Below are 25,591 nucleotides of genomic sequence, written 5' to 3' on the forward strand. Positions count from 1 at the left end.
GTTCTCTGCTTCCCAGGGGCCCCTTTCTGGTAGCCATGGGCCGCTCCTGGCACCCAGAGGAGTTCAACTGTGCTTACTGCAAGTCCTCCCTGGCAGACGTGTGCTTTGTGGAGGAGCAGAACAACGTCTACTGCGAGCGCTGTTATGAGCAGTTCTTTGCCCCAATCTGTGCCAAGTGCAACACCAAAATCATGGGGGTAAGTGGGCAGCATCCTTCTCCTCAGGCCTTGTCTTTTCCCCAACCAGTCTCTTCCCATCCCCTAAGAAGGCCAAGAAGTTGCTACTAACAGAGAGAGGGCAGCTCCATTTCTGTTCTGGAAGGAAGTTGGTTTGCCACCAATGAACTAGGGAGCAAGTGAACTTGCAGGGAGAGGATTACATGCCGGGGCTACACAGCGTGAAGTGGTGCTGGAGCTTCTGCAAAGCAAGCCTTGACCTTGCCATGCACCCGCACGTAGCCTTGACCCTGGACACCCCTTTGGGGAAACAGCAGTAACAAGCAGTACCTCCCTCCCAGGTTTGACAGGAATGTTAAGCATCACAGTTACATAAGCACACGCAGAACCTGGCACCCAGCACGCGCTACGTGAGTAGGGACCCCTCCTTTGGGGGCCTTTCCTTGGCGCACCCGAGGCCTCTTCCTGGGCCCTCCTGCCCTGCTCCCAGATGGGATGCTGCCCCCACCCTGGACCTGCCTGTCCTGAATTGAGCTCTTTCCCTCAGGAAGTGATGCACGCCCTGAAACAGACCTGGCACACCACTTGCTTCATCTGTGCAGCCTGCAAGAAGCCCTTCGGGAACAGCCTCTTCCACATGGAAGATGGGGAGCCCTACTGTGAGAAAGGTAGTGCTGCTGTGCTGGAGAGGCGCCCCACCACCCATTCCCTCACCCCATCTGGGAGAAGGGGCAGGCACAGGGAGCTCCCACCTCGATCCAGTCACATGGACCCATCAGGAGGCTCCAAGGGGTAGAATCATGCCAGTGTTACACCAAGGAAGCTTACTGACCGATGTCCCCTGCCCATTGGGTTGCAGCTTTCCTTTGCTGAGGTGGGAGGTTGAAGGGGTTGGGGGGCAAAGGGCCTTGTTTTTTACACATTCAGCCTCTCTGCTCCCTTCCCTGCACCAACTATGTGGATCACAAGTTGACATCTTGGAGCAGCTTGGGAAGCCCATCAGGTGGTTTTGATTTTGAGACCGCAAAGTCCAGTGTGAAAAGGCTGTGGATCTGGACTTTATGCTGGACACTCAGTCACTCAGTCAGTCAGTCAGGCACTCGGTCAGTTAGTCACTCACTCACTCAGTCAGTCACTCAGTCACTCAGTCAGTTAGTCACTCAGTCAGTCAGTCACTCAGTCAGTCAGTCACTCAGTCAGTCACTCAGTCAGTCACTCACTCACTCAGTCAGTCACTCAGTCAGTCAGTCAGTCACTCAGTCAGTCAGTCACTCAGTCAGTCAGTCACTCACTCAGTCAGTCACTCACTCAGTCACTCAGTCAGTCAGTCAGTCAGTCACTCAGTCAGTCACTCAGTCAGTCAGTCAGTCACTCAGTCACTCAGTCAGTCACTCATTCACTCAGTCAGTCACTTAGTCAGTCACTCAGTCAGTCAGTCAGTCAGTCAGTCACTCAGTCACTCAGTCAGTCAGTCACTCAGTCAGTCAGTCACTCAGTCAGTCAGTCAGTCAGTCAGTCACTCAGTCAGTCAGTCACTCATTCACTCAGTCAGTCACTCAGTCACTCAGTCAGTCAGTCACTCAGTCAGTCACTCAGTCAGTCAGTCAGTCAGTCAGTCACTCAGTCAGTCAGTCACTCAGTCAGTCACTCAGTCAGTCACTCAGTCAGTCACTCATTCACTCAGTCAGTCACTCAGTCAGTCACTCAGTCAGTCAGTCACTCAGTCAGTCACTCATTCACTCAGTCAGTCACTCAGTCAGTCACTCAGTCAGTCACTCATTCACTCAGTCAGTCACTCAGTCAGTCACTCAGTCAGTCAGTCACTCAGTCAGTCACTCAGTCAGTCAGTCACTCAGTCAGTCAGTCAGTCAGTCACTCAGTCAGTCAGTCACTCAGTCAGTCAGTCAGTCAGTCAGTCAGTCAGTCACTCAGTCAGTCACTCAGTCAGTCAGTCAGTCACTCAGTCACTCACTCAGTCAGTCACTCATTCACTCAGTCATTCAGTCAGTCACTCAGTCAGTCACTCACTTACTCAGTCAGTCAGTCAGTCAGTCACTCACTCAGTCACTCAGTCAGTCACTCAGTCAGTCAGTCAGTCAGTCAGTCAGTCACTCAGTCAGTCACTCAGTCAGTCAGTCAGTCACTCAGTCACTCACTCAGTCAGTCACTCATTCACTCAGTCATTCAGTCAGTCACTCAGTCAGTCACTCACTTACTCAGTCAGTCAGTCAGTCAGTCACTCAGTCAGTCACTCAGTCAGTCAGTCACTCACTCAGTCACTCAGTCAGTCACTCAGTCAGTCACTCAGTCAGTCACTCAGTCAGTCAGTCAGTCACTCAGTCAGTCACTCACTCAGTCACTCAGTCAGTCACTCATTCACTCAGTCAGTCACTCAGTCAGTCAGTCAGTCAGTCAGTCAGTCACTCAGTCAGTCAGTCAGTCACTCAGTCAGTCACTCACTCAGTCACTCACTCAGTCAGTCAATCATTCACTCAGTCAGTCACTCAGTCAGTCAGTCAGTCAGTCACTCAGTCAGTCACTCAGTCAGTCACTCAGTCAGTCAGTCAGTCAGTCAGTCACTCAGTCAGTCACTCAGTCAGTCAGTCAGTCAGTCAGTCACTCAGTCAGTCAGTCACTCAGTCAGTCAGTCACTCAGTCACTCAGTCACTCAGTCACTCAGTCACTCACTCAGTCAGTCACTCAGTCAGTCAGTCACTCAGTCAGTCAGTCAGTCAGTCACTCAGTCACTCAGTCACTCAGTCACTCAGTCACTCACTCAGTCAGTCACTCAGTCAGTCACTCAGTCAGTCACTCAGTCAGTCACTCAGTCAGTCAGTCAGTCAGTCAGTCACTCAGTCAGTCAGTCAGTCACTCAGTCACTCAGTCAGTCACTCAGTCAGTCAGTCAGTCAGTCAGTCAGTCACTCAGTCAGTCACTCAGTCAGTCACTCAGTCAGTCAGTCAGTCAGTCAGTCACTCAGTCAGTCAGTCACTCAGTCAGTCAGTCAGTCAGTCACTCAGTCACTCAGTCACTCAGTCACTCAGTCACTCAGTCACTCACTCAGTCAGTCACTCAGTCAGTCAGTCACTCAGTCAGTCAGTCAGTCAGTCACTCAGTCACTCAGTCACTCAGTCACTCAGTCACTCAGTCACTCACTCAGTCAGTCACTCAGTCAGTCAGTCAGTCACTCAGTCAGTCACTCAGTCAGTCACTCAGTCAGTCAGTCAGTCAGTCACTCAGTCAGTCAGTCAGTCAGTCACTCACTCAGTCAGTCACTCAGTCAGTCAGTCAGTCAGTCAGTCACTCACTCAGTCACTCACTCAGTCAGTCACTCAGTCAGTCACTCAGTCAGTCACTCAGTCAGTCAGTCACTCAGTCAGTCAGTCAGTCAGTCACTCAGTCACTCAGTCAGTCAGTCACTCAGTCAGTCAGTCAGTCACTCAGTCACTCAGTCAGTCAGTCAGTCACTCAGTCACTCACTCAGTCACTCATTCACTCAGTCATTCAGTCAGTCACTCAGTCAGTCACTCACTTACTCAGTCAGTCAGTCAGTCACTCAGTCAGTCACTCAGTCAGTCACTCAGTCAGTCAGTCACTCACTCAGTCACTCAGTCAGTCAGTCAGTCAGTCACTCAGTCAGTCACTCAGTCAGTCAGTCAGTCACTCAGTCACTCAGTCAGTCACTCACTCAGTCACTCAGTCAGTCACTCAGTCAGTCACTCAGTCAGTCACTCAGTCACTCAGTCAGTCAGTCACTCAGTCAGTCAGTCAGTCAGTCACTCAGTCACTCAGTCAGTCAGTCACTCAGTCAGTCAGTCAGTCACTCAGTCAGTCACTCAGTCAGTCAGTCAGTCACTCAGTCACTCACTCAGTCAGTCACTCATTCACTCAGTCATTCAGTCAGTCACTCAGTCAGTCACTCACTTACTCAGTCAGTCAGTCAGTCAGTCAGTCACTCAGTCAGTCAGTCACTCAGTCAGTCAGTCACTCACTCAGTCACTCAGTCAGTCACTCAGTCAGTCAGTCAGTCACTCAGTCAGTCACTCAGTCAGTCAGTCAGTCACTCAGTCAGTCACTCAGTCAGTCACTCAGTCAGTCAGTCAGTCACTCAGTCACTCACTCAGTCAGTCACTCAGTCAGTCAGTCACTCAGTCAGTCAGTCACTCACTCAGTCAGTCACTCAGTCAGTCACTCAGTCAGTCACTCAGTCAGTCAGTCAGTCAGTCAGTCAGTCACTCAGTCACTCACTCAGTCAGTCAGTCAGTCAGTCAGTCACTCAGTCAGTCACTCAGTCAGTCAGTCACTCAGTCAGTCAGTCACTCAGTCAGTCACTCAGTCAGTCACTCAGTCAGTCAGTCAGTCAGTCACTCAGTCAGTCACTCAGTCAGTCAGTCAGTCACTCAGTCACTCACTCAGTCAGTCACTCATTCACTCAGTCAGTCACTCAGTCACTCAGTCAGTCAGTCAGTCAGTCAGTCACTCAGTCAGTCACTCACTCAGTCACTCACTCAGTCACTCACTCAATCAGTCACTCATTCACTCAGTCAGTCAGTCAGTCAGTCAGTCAGTCACTCAGTCAGTCACTCAGTCAGTCAGTCAGTCACTCAGTCACTCACTCAGTCAGTCACTCATTCACTCAGTCAGTCACTCAGTCAGTCAGTCAGTCACTCAGTCAGTCACTCAGTCAGTCAGTCAGTCACTCAGTCAGTCACTCAGTCAGTCACTCACTCAGTCACTCACTCAGTCACTCACTCAGTCAGTCACTCATTCACTCAGTCAGTCACTCAGTCAGTCACTCAGTCACTCAGTCAGTCAGTCACTCAGTCAGTCAGTCAGTCAGTCAGTCAGTCAGTCAGTCAGTCAGTCACTCAGTCACTCAGTCACTCAGTCAGTCAGTCACTCACTCAGTCAGTCACTCAGTCAGTCAGTCAGTCACTCAGTCACTCAGTCACTCAGTCAGTCAGTCACTCACTCAGTCAGTCACTCAGTCAGTCACTCAGTCAGTCAGTCACTCAGTCACTCACACCTGCCTCTTTCAGTAAAGGATGTGAGGCAGGCTCCAGGAGGCAGCATACACACCAGGAAGGTTAAGACAATGAAATAGAAAATCAGTACTAAGTAGAAGAAGGAAAGCAAGCATGCTGATTTTGTAGATGAACAGAGCAGCAGTGACTGAGGAGCACATTTGAGGGGAAAGAGGAACACAAGTTAGTTCACTTTAGCAGGAGGAAAGAGAAAATGTTTCATTTCTCACGGAGAAGCAAAATGAAATGGAAACCCCCCTCCACCGTAAGTTATAAAAACAATTTCCTGGGTTCTTATATTCTGGTAAATTCTCTTTCCAGCTCTGAAGTTAACTGAATGACTTAGTAACTCTGTGCCTCAGTGTCCATATCTAAAAGGGAGAAGATAACCCCTCTCTTTTCCTTTCTTATGAACATACGGCGATTATTGGTAATTAAGAAAGTGTTGTTGTTCCAATGTGAATTGCTATTTTAATCAACTAAAAGCATTAGATCTTTAATAATTTGTGATGAGCCATAGTTTATGTCTCAAGTTTTCGAAAGAATGATGGATTTCCACCATCACCGCTGCCCCTCTCCATAGTGAGCCCCTCAGGAGGACTGATGGACATGTGGGGTGCTGTCACTTTTTGACTATTGTGAGCAGAACTGCTCTGAACACGGATGTGCTTTCAGTTCTTTTGGGTCTATGCCTAGAGGGAGACCTGCTGGGTCATATGGTAGTTCTATTTTTTACTTTTGGAAGAAACATCCTGTTTTCCATAGCAGTTGCCCCATTTTACATCCCACCAATAGTGCACAAGTTCTAATTTCTCTGCATTTTTCCCACTCTTGTTATTTTCTGATTTTTTTTGCTAGCAACCATCCTAATGAGTGTGATGTGGTATCTCATTGTGGTACTTTGTCATCATTTTTATTAACAACTTGGAAGAAGGCACAGAGTGATAGGATCCAGATACAGAAAGATTTCAGTTGGCTGAGATGATGAGCTGACATTTTCATACAGGACATCTTGCTCAGGAGGAAGACAGGTGCGAGGGTCAGCCCCCCTGCTCCCCGCCCCCCTGCTCCCTGCCCCCCCCCCAGATTGGTCAGCACCTGAGCACTGCCCGGGCCTGGCAGGGCATCACAGCCACCTGGGGGAACTTTAAAGAGATAGAGAAGATAGATTGTTAAACCTCCAGAAGCAGAATTTCATGGGGTACCCCCCAGGTGATTTTTATATGCAGTTAGGTTTGGGAATCCATGCGTAGTCCCAGGGCCAGCAACTTGAAGGTCGCCAGGGAGCCTGTTAGAAATGCAGATCTTCCAGCCCCACCCCAGATCTGTTGCATCAGAAACTCTGAGGGGGACAGCAATCTGTGTTTTAATAATAAACCCTCCAGGTGAGTCTAACATTTGAGAACCACTGTTCTGGCAAAGCACTAAGCCCTTTTTCAACACAGACCTTTTACAATAGCAATAAAACCCATTAAATATAGGGTATGAATTCAACTTAGGGCAGACGAGAGTTAGTTGAAGAAAATTGTAACGACCTAATTGGAGACATAAAGGAAGGAAGAAATAAATGAGGAACTAGATTATGCTTCCGGTGAGAAAGGCCATGTGCAAACTAATTCAATGTGGACTGTGTTCTCCTTTTGTAGAATAGGTGAGGAAAACATCAGCTTTTAAAAAATGTATTAGGTTCAGGTCTGTGCTACCAAATTTTAAAGCAAAGTGGCAATTCTCCAAGTCAATAGAGAATTAAGTTTAAAACAGATCAGTCAATCTATAGGAGAGACTAGACATTCTAGAAATAAAATCAAGCCATTTTAAGAGCTTAATCTGTGAAAAACCATAGGCTTCACAACAGGAGAAGGAATTACTATTTAATAATGTTTTTTGGAACCATTTATCTAGCAAATGTGTACCAGTTCCTGTGCAAGATGCTAAATATAGAGGAGGGGCCTCTGCCTTCAAACACCTCAAGTAGACCCACCACCTTATGATGTGTCAGTACATAAGTGGACAGCGAAGAGATGAATGGATGGATGAATGAATGGGAGGGGAAGCCCAGGAGAAGCCCTCTAGAAGGCCATCTCATATCTCCTGGTGAGGATGGAGATGACGACTTCCCAGAAGGAAGGTTGGCCCAAAGGACTGCAGAGGTTCAAGTAGACAAAGTGAGGAGGGTTTTCCAAGCCCCGGTCCTGGTTCACACGGAGGCATGGAGGTGGGGAGAGCCCAGGGCATCTGGAGATTGACTGGGAGCAAGAAGAGAGAAGTCAGGAGTTGGGTATAGGGCCCTGTTTCTCATCCCATACTGATAACTTCCTGCAGAGCACAGTGAACCACAAGCCTGCTGTGGCTTCCTAAAGGGAGCAGAATAGCATTTTCTTAGCTCTGGTGCGGTGATAGATTTCTGCCTACTGAAGAAATTAAGTATTTGGTCAGAAACAAGGTTCACAGACTGCGATATATGTAAAAGCATTTACATGTCAAACTATAATTAAACCCGAAAAGGGAAACCATACATCGGAAAAATATGCAAGAGATGTAACTTATCCAAGCCCTATGGCAAGTAGATCACGAGACAGCATGAAGTCCTGGAAAGAGGATCACAAATTTGGAGTCCGTCAGGCTCCTCACTACGAGCGAGGGGGAGCCTCTACCTCCGGTTTCCTTGTCTTTAAAATGGGAATCATACTTGTTTGCAGAGCTGCTGTGAAGATTAAACAGGACACATAGAAAAGCACTAGTAGTGGGTTGACACATGGCACACGAATCAGTTCCCTTCCTTTCTTCCATCATTCATAGACATTCAAAATAAGAGCCAACTTTCTGAGGATTTGTGCCAAGTACTTCACGTACAGTATCTTATTTATTCTGTATAACAACTCCATGAGTTGGGTACTATAGTTATTCCCATTACATAGATGAGAAAGTTGAGGCATCGAGAAGCCAGGCAGCCTGCCTCAGTTTTGAACAATTCTTTAATAGAGCTGGGATTTGAACCCAGCTCTTTCTTTCTTTAGAACCCAAACTCATAACCCCCATGGCACTCTGCCTGTCAGCATGTGGCCCAAGACAGTGAGCAGGCTCCTGTCCACAGGAGATTTGAGCAGGAAACCACGGCCAGGGGAAGCCACCTGCGGCAGAGCTGTGGAGACAAGTACGCTGCTGAGGAAATGAAGGCTTTGTAAAGTCACCGAGCTCTTCTAGAGAACCTGGAAGGGCCTGCAGCAAGTGCAGGAGAACTGCTGTCCCTGGGACCCAGGGGACAGCTCCTGTGGTGGAGCGCACAGGACCTGGCCCATGACTCAGCCTGTGACTCTGGCGAGGCCCTTCCCCTCTTTGATCCTCAGTTTCCTCAGCCACGAAATAAAATGAAACAAAACAGAAAAACAATGATAGTCCAATCTTCGAGGGATGTTGCAAAGGTTAATTTCATTCATTGATTTACTGATTCCTTGATTCATCCATTCACTCATTCATTCAACACACATGTGTGCCAGGCACTGTGCTGGGAGTACAAAGACCTTGACATTGAGACACTAGTAAGTAATATCATCTCTGTGAGAGTGCTTGGTAAACTCTAACGCATTATAAAATAACATTTGCTATTATTATCTCTTTGGCTGGGGGACACGTCCCAACAAAGTAGCTCAATTATTGTCTCCAGTAGTGAAACTTTGTTATTAAAACAAATGCCAATAACAGAAGAATGACCAAGCAAAGAGCAGTCCATAACTATTAAAAATGTTAACGGCTCTCGTTCTTCCAAAATAAGCATAGTTGCTGAGAAATACGGTTTTTTCTCTTTTTTTGTGATTGGTCTGTTTGGGCTATAAGAGGTGACAGAGACAGGGGAGATTATCCTGCAGAAAGTTAATGAGAGTTTGAGAAAGTGTTTACAAGTCAAACAGGCAAAGGGTGGTGACTGAGCCTGAACCTGCACAATACCAGCTCTTATCAGGAAAGGGGGAAAAATGTGACTGAGTACTTTGTCTGCAAGATGACAAGTAACCAATTGGGTTTCACCCACTCCGCTGGCCCAGTGCTCTGGGGGGCTGTCCTGGCATTGGGTCGATAGGGCCAGGACGCGCCTCCTGGCCTGCCTGGATGCTGTGCCTCACCCTGCCTTTCATTTCAGACTACATCAATCTGTTCAGCACCAAGTGTCACGGCTGCGATTTCCCTGTGGAGGCTGGTGACAAGTTTATCGAAGCTCTGGGACACACCTGGCATGACACCTGCTTCATTTGTGCAGTATGTTTTTAGCCTGGGGTTCTGACTTTCTGAGAAGGGGCAGGAGGGACCAAGTGGGCCAGATGACCAACACTATCCTTTTAAACTCTGGCATTCTAATATTCCGATTGTTTTTAAAAGCTGGCAAACACCATGATGCCTTGATATGCCACAGTTGAACAAAGTTTTATTACTAATAATTTTTATTGAGTGGTATGGCTTTATTACTCTCCATTTCATTAAGGACAGCAGAGTCCCAGGACCCGCCTTGCTAGCATCATTCTTAGTAGGTGGGAGCAGGAAATGATGCTCGGATTTGAAGAGAGGTAGATGGCTTCCTATGGTTATAAGTTGTTTTAGGTACGATGAAATGATTCAAGGGTTTCCCCTAAATTTTCACCAGGAACACAAGATTGGAGCTATTGACTAATCCTATGAAAAGCTGAGATAAAGTTTCTTTTGCTACAACCTTTAGAAAGTAGGACTGAATGTCATTTCATTTTCCTAAATGGTCTTGTTCTTGATATGTAGTTGCCAGGAGATAAGCCCTAGATTAACTACTGACCATGTGCAATTTATTTCTGCTAAACAACCAGGTCATTTTTACCATGAGAGATTGGCATTTCCCTTCCGAGGGCTTTGGGTTGGGGAGGGGACACGGCAGTGAGCCTGCTGACATTTAGATACTGCGTTAGAGTTAGGAAGCAGCCATCCCTGTAAGCCCCATGATGACAGTCTGTCATCGACTACACGTAATTTGGGAAAATTAATGTCCTACTGCTACTATTCTCTCTTCTTCTTTTTCTTTTTACCAGAGCTGATCAGGGTCAATTTTGGGAATGTATGAAAGATCTGTATAGTTTAAACTTGAAGAATTTTGTAGACTTATGACATAGGATAACCGAAGTCATAAAGTTGACTGCAATACATTTCAGGTTTTACAATTTCTTTCTATACTGCCCCCCCCCCATTGGTGGGTGCACTGAATTCACTCTGTAGTTGTCTGCTAGGTCTGCCATCACGAAGTACCATAACAAATGGCTTAGCCAGCAGAAGTGTGTCCTGTCACAGTTCTGGGGGTTAGAGGTCCAAATTCAAGGTGTCAGCAGGGCCATGCTCTCGCCCCTCGCTCCCGGTGTTTGCCTGCAGTCCTCAGTATTTCTTGGCTTCTAACTGCATAACCTCAGTCTCCGACTCCATCACCACATGACTTTGCCCTCTGTGTGTCTGTCATCACATGGCATTCTCCTCTGTGTTTGTCTGTCTCTGTGTGCCTCTCCTCTTATAAAGACACAGGTCATATTGGATTAAGGGCCCACCTCACTCCAGTATGACCTCTTCTTTACCCACGTCTTAATGACCTCTGCAAAGACCCTGTTTCCAAATGAGATCACTGTTGGATCCCTACGCTTGGTGAGCTGGAAGTACTGGGGGTTGGGACTTCAACATATGAATTTGTGGGGGCACACAATTCAGTCCATAACACTGATTTTCCAGGTCTTTGAACAGATTCTCTAGTTGCCTTTTATAGTCCTTTAAATACATCAGGGCCTCCACTCCAAAGAGGGACAGAGCCACAGCTCAGCAAGGCACAGAACATGGCTCTCTGACCCTTACATTCAAGCCATGGCTTGTCTGATCCTAAGATGCTGCCTGCAAGTCTGATTACCCAACTTCTAGAAGAATCGAAGAGACTTGGAGAAGGTCCAGGGAAACAGTGGCACAGAAGGCCTGTTCTCCCAAGGCAGGCTGATGAGAGGTCTGTGTCGCATGGAGAGGGAATCATGGCAAAGGTGAGCATGGGTCTGCTCCCTCAAGCCTACTGTGTTTGGCTGAGAATCATGATAGCACAAGTCCCAGAGGGAGACCAGAAGAAGCAGTAAAGCTTAGGGTTGTTGAGGCTGAGATTGCAAACAAGTTCTAGTCAAGTATGAGAGACCCATAGCACTGCCCAAAGGATCCACCCAAAGAAGCCAGGCAGGCCCATCCTTTGGAGAATCATTACGCCCTCCCCCAAATTAGCCCTGTGTGGCAGTCACTGTCCTGTTAGGATATATCCAAGTGAAACATAGTTTTAATTTTTGGAAAACAATACAATCTTAGAAAACTTTGAGGGCTTCTTTTGGTTCTCTTTTTATCACTTTATATTTTCAAGTCACTTTTTACGAGCGTATATTTTTTCCTATAACTTAAAACAACACTAGTAAGAAAGGAAGGTCAGGATTAGCTCTTCCAGCTGACAGGCTGTTTTCCCAGCAGCCATATCTCAGGAGAGCACATCCTTTTCAAATTACCAAGTTCTGGGAGCACAACTCCACTCAAGGAATTGTGAATCTTGAAAGGAAAACAAAGCTAATGTACAAGCAACTAAAGAACAGAACAAGAGAGCACCTCTAAAGTCCAAGCACATAAAATGAAGGCTTAGAAAGGCAGTGTGGGTTAGGGTGAGGGTTCAACTCCTGGCTGCCTTCGGAGCTTGAGTTCCAGGAAAAGGGTTTGGATCCTACCTTACTGGGGGAAAGATATCTTACTGGCCCCTTTTTTCCTCCAAGTTTAGTTGGTTTCTAGCCCTTCCTCCACCTGCATGGATGGGTGTCAGGAAGGGACGCTGGCATAAGTTCTGTGAGCAGTCCTAAGGGCTGCTGCCCCTGGCCCATTTCACGGCCTTCTACTCTGTAGTCAGCACTGTCCATGGTCACCACTCCTTCCCAGCCAGGCCCTGATGCTCCTAAACCACGGAGCTGGAGAGGTGGACATCTGTGCCATGCCCCTGTGCTGAGTAGGCTGGGGGCCGCCTCCACCAGGAAGCCACCTTGCATCCTGCCTGCAGTCTCCTGGCCCAAGACACTGAGCACAACCTCTCTAAGACAGTTCCTGTCATCAGTCTCACCTTATTAGTGAGCCACATTTGAGGCTCTGGGCCCTTCCTCACTCTTTGGTCTTCAGTCCTCTCAGTACCCTGTCCAGCCTGACTCATCCCAGAGTTCTCACAAGCAATCAGCACTGTCACAGCTGCCTTTCTGTCTCCCATGAAACCTATCCCCAGTTGTATTTTGAGTGCCACCTTCTTGGACTTGGCTCCAAGTTGTCATCATCAGCTTGAGGCCACCATAAGAGCCTGGTTACACTAAACTGATTGTATCTACCTGGGATGTTTTCAGACACTTTCAGGTCGCTGTCTCCCAGAGCCCACTGGCAGGTATGTGTGACCCCAAGTATAACATCCTCAACTGGCCATCAGGGCTTTGCACATGCGACCACCATGATGCCACTTTTCTCTCCAACTCTGTTGGAGTGGACACATGCTCACTGACCCAAGATCATCTCAATAGGTTGCTCTCTCCATCTTTGTGTCTCCCCATACATGGGAACTCCTTCATCCAGTGTTAGTGTCCTGGAGGTGGCCCCCAATTCTACTCCCTGTTAGGGGTCCTCATGGCCCTCTCTGAGGCTGGGGCCAATCCCAGCCTCTCTGACACATTGGCATTATTGCCCACGCAGGGCCAGCCTATATATTGGTAGTCTAAAAAACTTGGTGGGCTACTTCTACACAAGTTTGTGAATCCAGAACAATTTCAAATAAACAGCACCTCTCTGCTGTGGCCTGTGGGGAAAACGAGCTTAGAATTGGAATCTTGCAGATCTAGACATGGGTTCCCAGCTCTACTGCTTACTAGGTCTGTGACTTAAACAAGACACTTGGATGCTCCGAGCCTCAGTTTTTCCATTATGAAAGGGGGAAAGTCGTACCTATCCCATAAAGTTTTTGTGAGGATTAAATGAGATCATGTACATAGAGTGTCTGGCATCCTGCTTGACCCACAGACCTCACCAAGAACTACTTAGCTCCCTTCTTCCAGTGACGTCTCCATCTTCAAACTGTACTCATATGTTGCCATCTTGGGAAAATATCATTTTGCCTTTTTTCATATAATATTTCCCTGCATTCACTTTTCCATATTCGATTTATCTTTTTCATGGTGGCATTCCATTGGAAAAATGTACCGTAAATATTTATTTAATCATCTCCCTATTGAGAGAAATATTAGTGGTTTTCAGTTTTTAGTTGAGCACACGTTGCTTTCTTGTCTGTGCAATAGTTTTTGCAAGATACACTTATCCAGAGCGGGGCCACTGGGGTGCAGGGCAGGCACATCTCCAGGGCGCCTCTGCACGGCCACAGCCCCTGCAGGAGACCGAGCATTCCCGTGTGCCGAGCAGCGCACAGTAGGCCTGATCCCCTTGGCACTGCTGACTTCTGATTACCTTTTTTCACTTTCTGGCTATAGTTATATAAGGTTAAAGGTGACAAGCTATTGAGGGTTTTTTGCTTCGTTTGATTTTTTATTTTACTAAATTAATAATTCTCTAGTGGTATTATGGAGGTTTTCTTTTTCCTTTAATTATGAGTGAGGGTAATTTTCTGATGTGTTTGTTAGTTTACTAACGGTATTTCTTTAGATGTTAATCATCTTGTCGATACCGACTTAGGAACTTGTATGGGTTTCTTGTTAACTTTTGGATAGTTTCAGTTGGTCTTCATCATGTATATTTCTCTGTTCCATTAATTTAATTTAATTTGAGTTTTGTTCCACGCTCCTCTTTGGAAGTCTTCAGTTTTATAGTTTAACTCGTCTAGCTGGCTTCCGTTGCCAACTTTTCCGTGGGAGAGGGGCTGCTGCCTGCTGCCCATCTGCACGCGGCCGTGAGGGCGCTTTCCCTGAAGGGGTGGCGGAGCCCGCTCGCGCGCCCCTGCGCCCGGCCTGCGGCCCGGCGCGCCGTCACCCTGGTCTGTCTTCTCTCCAGGTCTGCCATGTGAATCTGGAGGGGCAGCCGTTCTACTCCAAGAAGGACAAACCCCTGTGCAAGAAGCACGCACACGCCATCAACGTGTAGGGAGCCTGGCGTCTGCTGCGTACCGGCGGGAGCTGCCCCTGCCTCTGGCGACCGAGGCTTCAAGAAGGCTGGTGTTTCTTTTCGGAGGAAAGGGGGAAGACTGGAAGCAACTGAGCTCTTCTGAAGTATAGTTTTAGTCCTTTCTTCTGTACACAGATTGTGTATTTGCATAGTTCAGACTAGAATCCAAATGAAGATCCCTAAACCAAGCTAGTAACTAATCCAAGACTGGAATTGTACTTCAGATCTTTAGGAGAGAGCTCCAAGAACTCAAAAGTGAGAAACAAAAAGTAACTTTCCCAAAGTGATACACTTCCCGAGGCCTTGAGAGCGGGGGCAGAGCGGGCAGTTGCTGAGAACTGGCAGCATTCTGTGGAGTTTAGAGCCCTCCTGGCAAACAGAATAAAGTGCCAAACAGTTCGCGCTGCTGGGTATTTTTAGAGCCAGAGCTGAGAGATTGTTAGCTCAGACCGACTGGGCTTTCCTCACCAAAAAAGGAAGTGTTGTTCCGTGACGGGTGTCATGGAGCTGTCCCTCAGCATCAGACTTCAGACCGAACAAACTTGACCCTTCTAAGGGGAGCCAGACATGCAGACGATGTCTTCTGGGAGCCGAGGGGCAACGGGCCAGCTGCAGGAAGGCTCTGGCTCACGCTGCTGAGGGCTCCGCTCTCCCAGTCGGCAACACCGATGTCCAGAAGGGCTGGCTCCTGTTTGAATTGAGACAGGAAAGTGAAATGGGGTTTTTCCAGTTTTGTTTTGCTGTGTGTGGAGATTTAAAAACGGCTCTGGGTTCTGTCTGGCCTTTGTTTTGCTTTGTGAGGTTCTTGAGCGTGAATGCCCAGTCACGTACAAGTCTTTCACTCCCGGTCCTATGCTCTCTTATGATGTTTTCCTTGGCAGCCCTGCCCCCAGCAGGCTGGGGCCTGTGGAAGAGAGAGACAGTGCCTGAAACAGGGTAGCAAATGGGCTGAGAACATGCCCAACCCTGGGTGGGGAAGAGGAGCCTCACACTCTGCCAGCCTCAGAACGCAGGGGTGGACAAGGCCACCCCTGAATCAGCACCCTCTCCCCGTGCTCCTGCAGACGGATCAGCACCCTCTCCCCCTGCTCCTGCAGACGGATCAGCACCCTCTCCCCCTGCTCCTGCAGACGGATCAGCACCCTCTCCCCCTGCTCCTGCAGACGGATCAGCACCCTCTCCCCCTGCTCCTGCAGACGGATCAGCACCCTCTCCCCCTGCTCCTGCAGACGGATCAGCACCCTCTCCCCGTGCCCCTGCAGACGCATCAGCACCCTCTCCCCGTGCCCCTGCAGACGCATCAGCACCCTCTCCCCCTGCTCCTGCAGACGGATCAGCACCCTCTCCCCCTGCTCCTGCAGACGGAGCAGCACCCTCTCCCCGTGCTCCTGCAGACGGAGCAGCACCCTCTCCCCCTGCTCCTGCAGACGGATCAGCACCCTCTCCCCGTGCTCCTGCAGACGGATCAGCACCCTCTCCCCGTGCCCCTGCAGACGGATCAGCACCCTCTCCCCGTGCTCCTGCAGACGGATCAGCACCCTCTCCCCGTGCTCCTGCAGACGGATCAGCACCCTCTCCCCGTGCCCCTGCAGACGCACCTCACTGGTTATGCACCACTGTGCTGACTGCTGGAAGGAAAAGATGGACTGATCCATACTCGTTTGCCATTTTGGCCAATATTTTGAAAATGTATGAGCTGGGTTGATGAAGCAATTATTTAAGTATTTATTAAAATAGACTTGGACCTTTAAACTTCTTTAAAATATTAGTAATAGTTTGCGTTAAGTAGGCATTTGAAGCTGTTTGGGGATAAAGAGAGAAGCTGTAGTTCCTGAGGTTGGAAATGGTCCCTGGCCTCTCCCTTTTAGGAAACACTGTTATGCTCATTGGATGTGCACTGAAGTGAGCAGTTTGGGTGGATGTTTCCCACTTGAGCACAATACTCAGGCACTCTCCCAACGCACTCCTCCTCCTCTGCTCACTCCTGTTTTGGGTTTTCTATTTGCACACCTGAAGTCTTTTCTGAGAAGCATCAGAACATGTTTTTTTCTGGGCACTGAGCTTCCAGGGACTGCCTTTTACCTGAACATGTCCCTTCTCCCCAAGGGAGAGAGAGCAGGTAGATGTGTCCCTAGCAGGAAGCCTGGGTTTCATTCCAAGGGTAAAACCACCAGTGTCTCCCAGGGAGCACCAGGAGGGACATAAGGTGCTCCTGCCACGGGGCCCTTATTTAGCTTGGTGCTGTGAGAAAGGGAGTAGGAAGCCCTAGGCAGAGTAAACTCTGTGGGGAGTGCCTGCAGGTTTTTCAGGAGCTGCAAACAAGTACCTTGGAGCATTCTGTTATTTTTGGAAAGTTCAAATGTACAGGGACAAGAAGTTGCAGACATACAGAAAGGCTCTAGGCAGGCTTTCTCTAAAACAAAACAAAACAAAACAATTAAAATTATCAGGGACTGGTCTTGAGGAAAGGAAAGAGTTTCCTAGAGTTAAGTTTCCAAAAATATCTTTTAAAAGGGTTTACACACTCACTCACACATACATGTGATCATTAAAAGGAAAAGTGAAATATCTTAAAGGAGAGCTTCTTAGTCATTTATTGAGTCAGTTTTTCTACATCTCAGAGCTGGTGTAGATTCTGAGGGACTCTTTTGTTTACCAAAACACAAAGCAAACATAAAAAGTTTTTTAAGGTAGCAAGGAAAGGAGGTAGTTTTGAATATGGTTTCCTCCATGTTTGAAAGTTTGGTGTAGTGTCAGGGTTAAGGTTGTATCTATTTCTAGTTAACACCTTGGATGGCCTACAACACCAAACACAATTTTTAATAGTTCATGCTGGGGAGTATGCTTTGGATCTGCGTTTCCTGTCTCCTTATTGTTGACATTTATTTAACATTTGTAAGCACTGACTTTTTGCAGCGGAGTGACTTATACTTGCAGTGTTGGTGTTAGGAACCTAGCTTTGCCCTTTTTTTTTTTTTTTTTTTTTTTAGGAATCTCAGTTTTCTAATGTTAACTTTTCAACCCGCATACTTTTGCTGTGAGATTTCTTTTTTAATTTTAAGATTTCAGAAGTGGAAAATGTGTGTTAGAGGTGTGCACAAAAATAGTTGGCATGTTTTTCTTTTTTCTGCCCATGTGAATTCTACTTTTTAGCAAAATAAAACTCCAAAAAAGACTGCAAATACAGTTTTCTGTGTACAGTGTTTTTATGAGACACCAAAAGAAGGTTTTTTTTCCCTATTTGGCACAAATAAAAGTTCGAGACAAAACAGAATTCCCTGTGGAGGAAAAACAATACAAGTCAGTTGCAGTGCTGGCCTCTGTGTGGCCAGAGGCAGTTCCTACGTGAAGAACACACTGCGCCAGCCAAGTGCCAGGTAAGTGGTATGCAGAAGGCTAGGCGTGGCCTTTCTTTTGGAAAAGTTTATTTATTTAGCTACTTGGTGATTAAATATTTCATATTTGTTTTTATTTTGCTCCAAATGGCTTCATATCTAGAAAAGTTGCTATATTTTTTCCATATCTTTAGTTTTTAAATAAGCTCAGAGGAAAATCCTCTTATGACATTAAAAAAACAAAATGAAGACCCTTCCAAGGACACTGTGCTTAATAAACCAGTTCTTTTTCAAGGTATCCTGGTTCTAGGCATTACTTGAAAAGAAAGGCACATTTTTCATAATTTGATCTTGAGCATCGGAATCAGATTTTGAAAGAGCGATGCAACTGCAAGTAGAAAGATCTCATTATTTCAGTCCTTTTTAAAGCTATCGGTGAGGGAGGAATGGAAATTTGGCAGGGTCTGAGAGAGCACGTGGGCAGCCTCCAGACGAGGGCTTAGGCGCAGAAAGGGCAGTGGCCCCCCAGCAGGCGCCCCAGCCAGAGAGCCGCGTGGGCTCCGACTCGGCGGAGCAGGGCCCGCTGCCGTCAGGGAGGATCCGCACTGCCTGTGACGCCGGGCGGGTCCCACTAACCTGCCTGTTACCTGAAAGTGAAGGTGACAGCACCTGCCTCACCGTGATAGTTTGAGAACCAAATGCAACAACTTTTGGAAGAAAATTGCAGTACAAATATTCGTTATTATTATCACCGATAGAGTGGGTCAGAACCCAAGGCCGCCACTCCTGCTTCTCCACAGGGTAACACTGGCATTCAGCTGGGTCAGACTCATTCATAAAAGAGACATGGCACAAAGGATGGGCTTTGGATCAAGTGTCAGGAAATAGCTACATGTGCTATTCGCTCTAGAGATTCACAGTACAGGTGCGTGAGCTGGGTGAGCATTCAGCCCCGCAGCAAAGAAACGCTTTAACTAGTTCAGCACAGAATATGGAACTCCAATTGGAAAACACTGCCTATAGTTTGAGTTTAGGCTTTCCTGAACTCTAGCTTTCCCTGAACAATCACAATGTCAAATAATCTTTCTTGATGTTCCACTTACACGCTTAAACCTCTTCTACAACTTGTGCTTTATTTTTAGAGCAGTTTTAGGTTCACAGCAAGATTGAGCAGTAGGCATAAAGACTTCCCATGTGTCCCCTGACCCCACTCGTGTAGCCTCTCTTGTTAACACTCCCACCCGGTCAGTACATATACTACAATCGATGTACCTGCATTGAGACGTCACTGTCACCCAGAGCCCATAGTTTACACTGGGGCTCACACCTGGTGCCGCACACTCTATGGGTTTGAAAAAATGTATTATGACGTGTCCACCATTGTAGTATCGTAAGATTTGCCCTAAGAATCCTCTCTGTTCCACTTATTCATCCCTACCTCCCTCTTAACCCTGACAACCACTCATCTTTTCACTGTCTCCATAGTTTGGCCTTTTCTAGCGTGTCATATAGCAGGAATCATACAGTGTGTAGCCTTTTCAGATTGGCTCCTGTCACTTAACAATATGCATTTAACTTTTCTCCATGTCTTTTCATGGTGCGAGAGCTCATTTCTTTTTGGTTGCTGGGTAATATTCCAGCGCAGCAGTTCATCCTTTCATGCCATAGACATTCACAAGTGGTTAGGCTTTGTTGCAGGGATGGAGGATGACCATCCAGACCAGCCTCCTGCTCTCATAGAGCTCACACTTTAAAGGGAAGAGATGAGCAATAAGCATGTAATACATAATAAATACCATTTGAGACAATGAGCGCTATGGAAAAATAAACTGATGTGTTGGGGGCTGGAGTAGCTACTTTTGTTTGAGTGATCAGGGAAGACCTTGTTGGGGAGGTGACATTTGGGCTGAGGTCTGAATGATAAGAAGAAACCAACCATGCCTAAGTCTGAGGTAGAGTGTTCCAGACAGGGGGGAAATATATGTGATGGCTTTAAGGGAACACGTTTGGCACAGCAAAGGCACAGGGCCTGAGAGCAGAGGCAAGGAGCGGGCGGAGCAGGGAGATGGCGAGCACAGGGTGCTGGCAGGCTATTGTAGGACACGCCAGGTGAGGCCTTCGCACGCCTGCCCATGGCAGAGAGAGAAGATTTGACTACAGGAACCTCACTTTTGATGGAAGAATGGATTTTACTTTTCCTATGAGACTTTCACTTGAGAAAATGTTAAAGCTGTTTATCAAGTAGTTCTGATAAAGTGTCCATGGCGCAAGTTGGAAAGCTGAGCTCTGTGGGCCCAGAATTGTTTCCCAAACCTGGGAAACAGGAGCCTGTGCTTGAACACACACCCGCACAACACTGCACACACACACTGTTCACTGCATTAGAAGCACACTATACATACTGTTTAGAGATTTGTTTTCTTTTAAAAACAATTTATTTGGGGGGAATCACTCTGTAAGTTATATAAATGTCTGACTGTTTTAGGCAGTTAGACAGACATGAGCAGAGAAAGGGCAACAGGACAGGTACAGAGGTCACCAGGGTGGAAAGCCCTGGGTGCCTAGCAAGGGGCAAAACTGGGAGGACAAGGAACTTGCTCCCAGGGTGACCTTTCTTCCCAGGCACATCATGCAGCTCAGACCCTCCTGACCTTTCATATCGCTGGTCAAGTGGTGGTTTGGACCTTCCCCTGACCTTTCACATCACTGGCCATGTGGTTTGGACCCTCCCCTGACCTTTCATATCGCTGGTCATAGGTTTAGACCCCCTGACCTTTTCCTCCCTAAAGATAACATCTAGGCCTCGGTTGTATTTCAGCTCCAGGCCCAGAAGAGCAGGAAAACCAGACAAGTGACACTCTGGCTGCCTCAGGACCAGATGCATTGACTAATGACCCTCTGCCCTGGCACCAACCAATCAGTGGAGACCATGACCCTGAAAGACCACACCTGGAAAGCTGATGAATATTCATCCTATTGAGACACTCCCAGGGATCCCCTAAGATTCCCACCAGCAAGAGAGATAAATACCCTCAGCACAAAGGACCCAGCTGGAGCTCTCTCCAGGGGAGCATGCCTGTGCCATTCCTTTCCCCTTCTCCATCCCCTAAGCCAAGGCACAGTATCCCCTAAACTCTAAGGGGCCCCAGGAGACTTGCAACCAGGGGAGCAATGGGCAGCGGCAGCTCATCCGAGGCTAACCCCCAGTACCCTCTTCAAGGCCCCCTTGTCTCTGACTTCTCAGTGAGCCAGCGCAGCCCCGCCTGGGCTCTCCTGTTGCTTCTTCTGTGCCCTTCCTTGTCTCACTGTCCTAGGTGTGTTTTTGCTGCGGCCAATAAATTCTCGCTTGCTTTGCTTTTCTCGTGGTTGAAATCTTTCCTTCAAGAAGTTAAGAGCAGGGAGGGAAGATGGTGGCCCTTTGAGAAGCAGCAGAGGCCCCCGCTCCCAGCCACGGACTTGATTTCCTCCTAAAATCCTATGTAGCAAGCTTGGAAAAACCAGAGAAACATACCTGAGTGGACAGAGTGCGAGTGGGGAGCACTTGAAGAGACATCACGGAGTCCGGTAAGGGGGGGGTGTAGGAAGAGGGAGGCCCCCCTGAAGCCTGTGCTGGGCTCTGAGCCCTGAGGCTTGGAGGCTGCAAAGCCCTGCGGATGGCATCCAACAGTGGGGACCCCACAGCCAGAGCAGAGAGGGGAAGGAGCGCCCTGCGCACAGGGCAGAGGGACCCAGGGGAGCGGTGAGTCTGCAAGGAGAGGAGGGGACAGTGTCTTCTCAGAAACAAAGCCTCTAATGGCAGACGGCGCCTTCCTAGGGAAACAAAGCTTCTAGTGGCGCCTGCGACCATCTAATGCTCGGGGTGCCCACCATAGGGAAGGCTGTCCGAAGGTCTATGGCACCGAGTGGTAAGGGACCAGATGACTGCGCTGAGCGGCCACACATGGGGACCCTCTCCCTCCCTGTGGGGCACTGTGTTGAGCCCCAGAAAGCACTGAATCTGTGTGGTGTGGGGGAGGGGAGGAGCCCTCCTGCCCTGAGCTCCCGGTGCCCAGGGGTTGGGATCTGTGACCAGCCCTGAGGGGCGCCGTGATGACCCGTGGAGCTGCCCCAGCTTTGCTGAGATCAGTAGTGTGGGGAGCTTCGTGGAGCTGACTTTGGGTCCCCTCCCCCTGGGGGTCTTTGTGCTGGCGGTGGGACCTTGCAGGGCGGACTCTCTGCCTGCATGTTGCTTTGTGCATTTGCGAGTTTGATCTCAGAACAGGCTCCCACCTTCCCAGCGTGCACTGGGGGACAGACTGACTGAGGCTGGGAGTGGGGTCTGCACAGTGGACGGTCTGAGGGGCAGGCCTGGAGCGACCAGCCAACCAGAGCTGAGCAGGGAGGGGCGGAGCCCGCCGGCCTCTCCTGCAGCCGGGAGCCCCGCCCCCAACAGGAAAGGGGCGGGTCCCGCTCACTGAAGCCCCAGACACCCCACAGGGCACAGTCCTGAGGGGAAGGGAGAGCAACTAACAGGAGGACTGTATAAGAAGAGACTCTCAGGGACTGTTCTTTGGGAGCTGGAGGAAACGCTGAAAACCCCTGCTGGGGGCAGGGCAGGCAAAGGGCTCACCAGAATGTTTTTTAATCGAACCCACTGAGCCCAGGCTGCTGAAACGGCCCACACAGAAAAGGCAACAGACTGAAATCAATCTGAAGCTGCAGCAGGACAGAGCCTGGGGAACTAGAATCAGAGCACAGGGTAGGGACGGAGGAGCTGGCGGTGGAGCAGAGACTAACTCCCGCAGAGTGAGCGCCTGACAGCGACACCTCTAAGGGGAGTGATACCCTGGGCTACACTAGCCACCCTGCACCCTAAAGACTACAGAAGACTCTGGAGCAAGACCAGGCCACTACAAGGTTGCAAAATAGCTGACAAGAGGAGGTGGCCCACAGAGAGCCTCAGACCAACCATCTACCTAAGGACACCAGAGCCAAACCTGGATGGTGGGTGATACACAAGCACCTCCCAGGAGAACGGAAATCAGCCCACAAAACAGTGACCCGCAGACAACACAAGCTGCCCAGAAGAAACCCACCTGATTGACTGTCTTTTTTTCTTCTGTTTTTTTGTTTTGTTTTGTTTTTGTTTTTGTTTTGTGTGTGTGTGTGTTTGTTTTTTCTCGTTTCTCCTTAGGAAGAAGAGAAAGGGGAGAAAATTTATTTGTTTTTTCTTCTCTTTAAAATTTTAGAATGAATTAAAAAAATATATTTTTTAAACATTTTAACTAAACTTTTTTCTCTTTTTTATAACAGAATTTTGTCTTGCTTAGCTTGTTTTTAGTTTTGTCTTGGTTATTTGCTTTGTTTTGTTTTATCCTTGCTTCTACTTTCAAGACTTTCTTGATATCCCTGCTCAACAACTGGGACTTTATCATCTTATCCAAGTTTACTGCTTTCCTCTATAGTTTCCCCCAAATCTCTTACCGGACTCCCTCCCTGCCTGGGCTTCATCTCTCTCTCTCCTCTCTATCCATTGGCATAACTTTTTTTCTTTTCTTTTTTCTTTTTCTTCTTTTCTTTTGTTCTTTTCTTATCCTCCCTTCTGTCTTCCTGTATTTTTGTTTGATTGTTAGTTTTTCATATTCTCTTTATTGTATTTTTATTATCTCATTTTCAACTATTATCCTATTCCTATTCTCTCCCTTAATTTTGTGTTGGCCCTTCTTTCAGAATCTTTTCTCTGCTTCTGTTATCTCCCAGTAGCTTCTCTATTTTTTACATTTTAGACTATTATTATTTTCTAAATTTTCACCACTATTAACAACAATATACATCTCTCTCTCTAAGTGTTACTTTTCTTTCTTCCTCTCTTTCTTTTTTTTAAGCATTTTTTGTGTGTGTGTGTGTGTGTGTGTGTGTGTTCTCCCTTCACTCTCCCAGTTCTCTTTTCATGTGGGTTGTTTTTCATTGTGACTGTCAAGATATTTTGTAAGATACCTCTTGTTTCCTGGAAGTTTAGTTGTGTATTGTCCTGCCTTGCCAGCACCCGTACAACAGCTTACATGACGAGGTTGGGGCTGAAACACAGTTAGCCAACCTGAGAGAAGGGTCCTCCCAAGGACTGATCAATGACAATCTAGACCCAACCACAACAGGAGAACATAAAGAAACCACAAAAGGGACACCCACAAGAGGGACACGCCTAGAGCAAAGAGCTCAGAAGTATAAGGAAAACACACCTCTGAGCTCCACTGGACCCACAAGACAAAGTCCCATCACACAAGACTGGGAGACAGCAAATATCTAATATATAGATACAAACACTAAGACCTACCAAAATGGGGAGACAAAGAAACAACCCCCAAATTAAAGAAAAGGAAACATCACCAGAAGAAGTCTTTGATGAGATGGAGTTAAGCAAGTTATCAGAAACAGAGTTCAGAGTATTGATGATGAAGATGTTCAAGGAACTTAAAGAGAAAAACAAGGCAATAGAGGATAAGATCGAGGACTTTAGGGAAAACATGAAAAAAGAGATACATACCATAAACAAAACTCAGACAGAAATAAAGAATGCTGTATCTGATATCAAGAATGCACTGGAAGGAATTCAAAGCAGGCTCAATGAAGCAGAGGATAGAATAAGTGACTTAGAAGACAAGGTAGAAAAAATCACTCAATGAGAGCAGCAAAAAGAAAAACACTTAAAAAGCATGAGGACAGTCTAAGGGAGCTTTGGGACAACATGAAGAGAAACAACATTTGCATCATAGGAGTGCCAGAGGGGGAGGAAAGAGAGCGAGGGATAGAGAACTTGGTGGAGGAAATAATGATAGAAAACTTCCCTATGCTGGCAAGGGAGAAAGCCACACAAGTTCAGGAAGCACAGAGGGTTCCAAACAAGAGAGGCCCAAAGAGACCCACTCCAAGACACATCATAATTAAAATGGCAAATGTCAAGGACAAAGAGAAAATATTAAGGGCTGCAAGAGGGAGACAAGCAGTGACCTACAAGGGAACCCCCATAAGGCTGACAGCTGATCTCTCAACAGAGACTCTTCAGGCCAGAAGGGAGTGGCATGAAGTTCTGCAAGTAATGAAAAGCAAGAACATGCAACCAAGATTGCTTTATCCAGCAAGGCTATCATTTAAAATTGAAGGTGAAATAAAGAGCTTCCTAGACAAAAAAAAGTCTAAAGGAGTTCAGTACCAACAAACCAGCATTGCAAGAAATGCTGAAAGGACTGCTTTAAGAAAAAGAAGGAATAGTGAGAGAAAGGTACATCAGCATGAAGGGAAAAAATGGCATTAAATAAGTTGATATCAATAGTAACCTTAAATGTAAATGGAATAAATGGGCCAATCAAAAGACAAAGGGTAGCTGAATGGATAAGAAAACAGGACCCAAATATATGCTGTCTTCAAGAGACCCACCTGAGAGCAAAAGACTCACACAGGCTAAAAGTGAACGGATGGAGTAAAATATTCCATGCAAATGGAAAGGAAAAGAAAGCTGGAGTAGCAATTCTTATTTCTGACAAAACAGACTTCAAAATAAAGACCATAACGAGAGACAAAGATAGTCACTACATAATACTAAATGGATCAATCCAACAGGAAGAAATAACCCTTATAAACATTTATGCACCCAATATAGGAGCACCTACATATGTAAAAAATTTCTGGGGGGACTTTAACACATTGTGTGACAGCAACACAATCATAGTGGGGGACTTTAACACCCCACTGTCAGCACTGGACAGATCATCAAGACAAAAAATCAACAAGGAAACACAGACCTTAAATGACTCACTAGACCTAATGGATTTAATTGACATTTATGAACATTTCATCCCAAAGCAGCAGAATACACATTCTTCTCAAGTGCACATGGAACATTCTCAAAAACAGACCACATGTTAGGGCACAA

At 47.3% G+C, this 25,591-nt stretch overlaps 1 protein-coding gene across 8 annotated transcripts in view; it reads left to right on the plus strand.

Annotated features, from left to right (window-relative positions):
* Positions 1-17,531, plus strand: part of LDB3 (LIM domain binding 3) — a 64,242-nt gene extending 46,711 nt beyond the window's left edge. For all 8 annotated transcript variants that reach the window (XM_081158500.1, XM_081158496.1, XM_081158499.1 and 5 more), the window contains 4 exons: positions 17-197; positions 724-844; positions 9,336-9,451; positions 14,237-17,531. In XM_081158500.1, the coding sequence (XP_081014626.1) occupies positions 17-197; positions 724-844; positions 9,336-9,451; positions 14,237-14,326 (508 nt within the window). In that variant the 3' untranslated portion in view covers positions 14,327-17,531. The remainder of the gene's footprint in view (positions 1-16; positions 198-723; positions 845-9,335; positions 9,452-14,236) is intronic.
* The last annotated feature ends 8,060 nt before the right edge of the window (positions 17,532-25,591 follow it).

The sequence above is a fragment of the Miniopterus schreibersii genome, assembly GCF_964146895.1.
Source record: "Miniopterus schreibersii genome assembly, chromosome: 14".
In the NCBI taxonomy this organism is placed as follows: domain Eukaryota; kingdom Metazoa; phylum Chordata; class Mammalia; order Chiroptera; family Miniopteridae; genus Miniopterus; species Miniopterus schreibersii.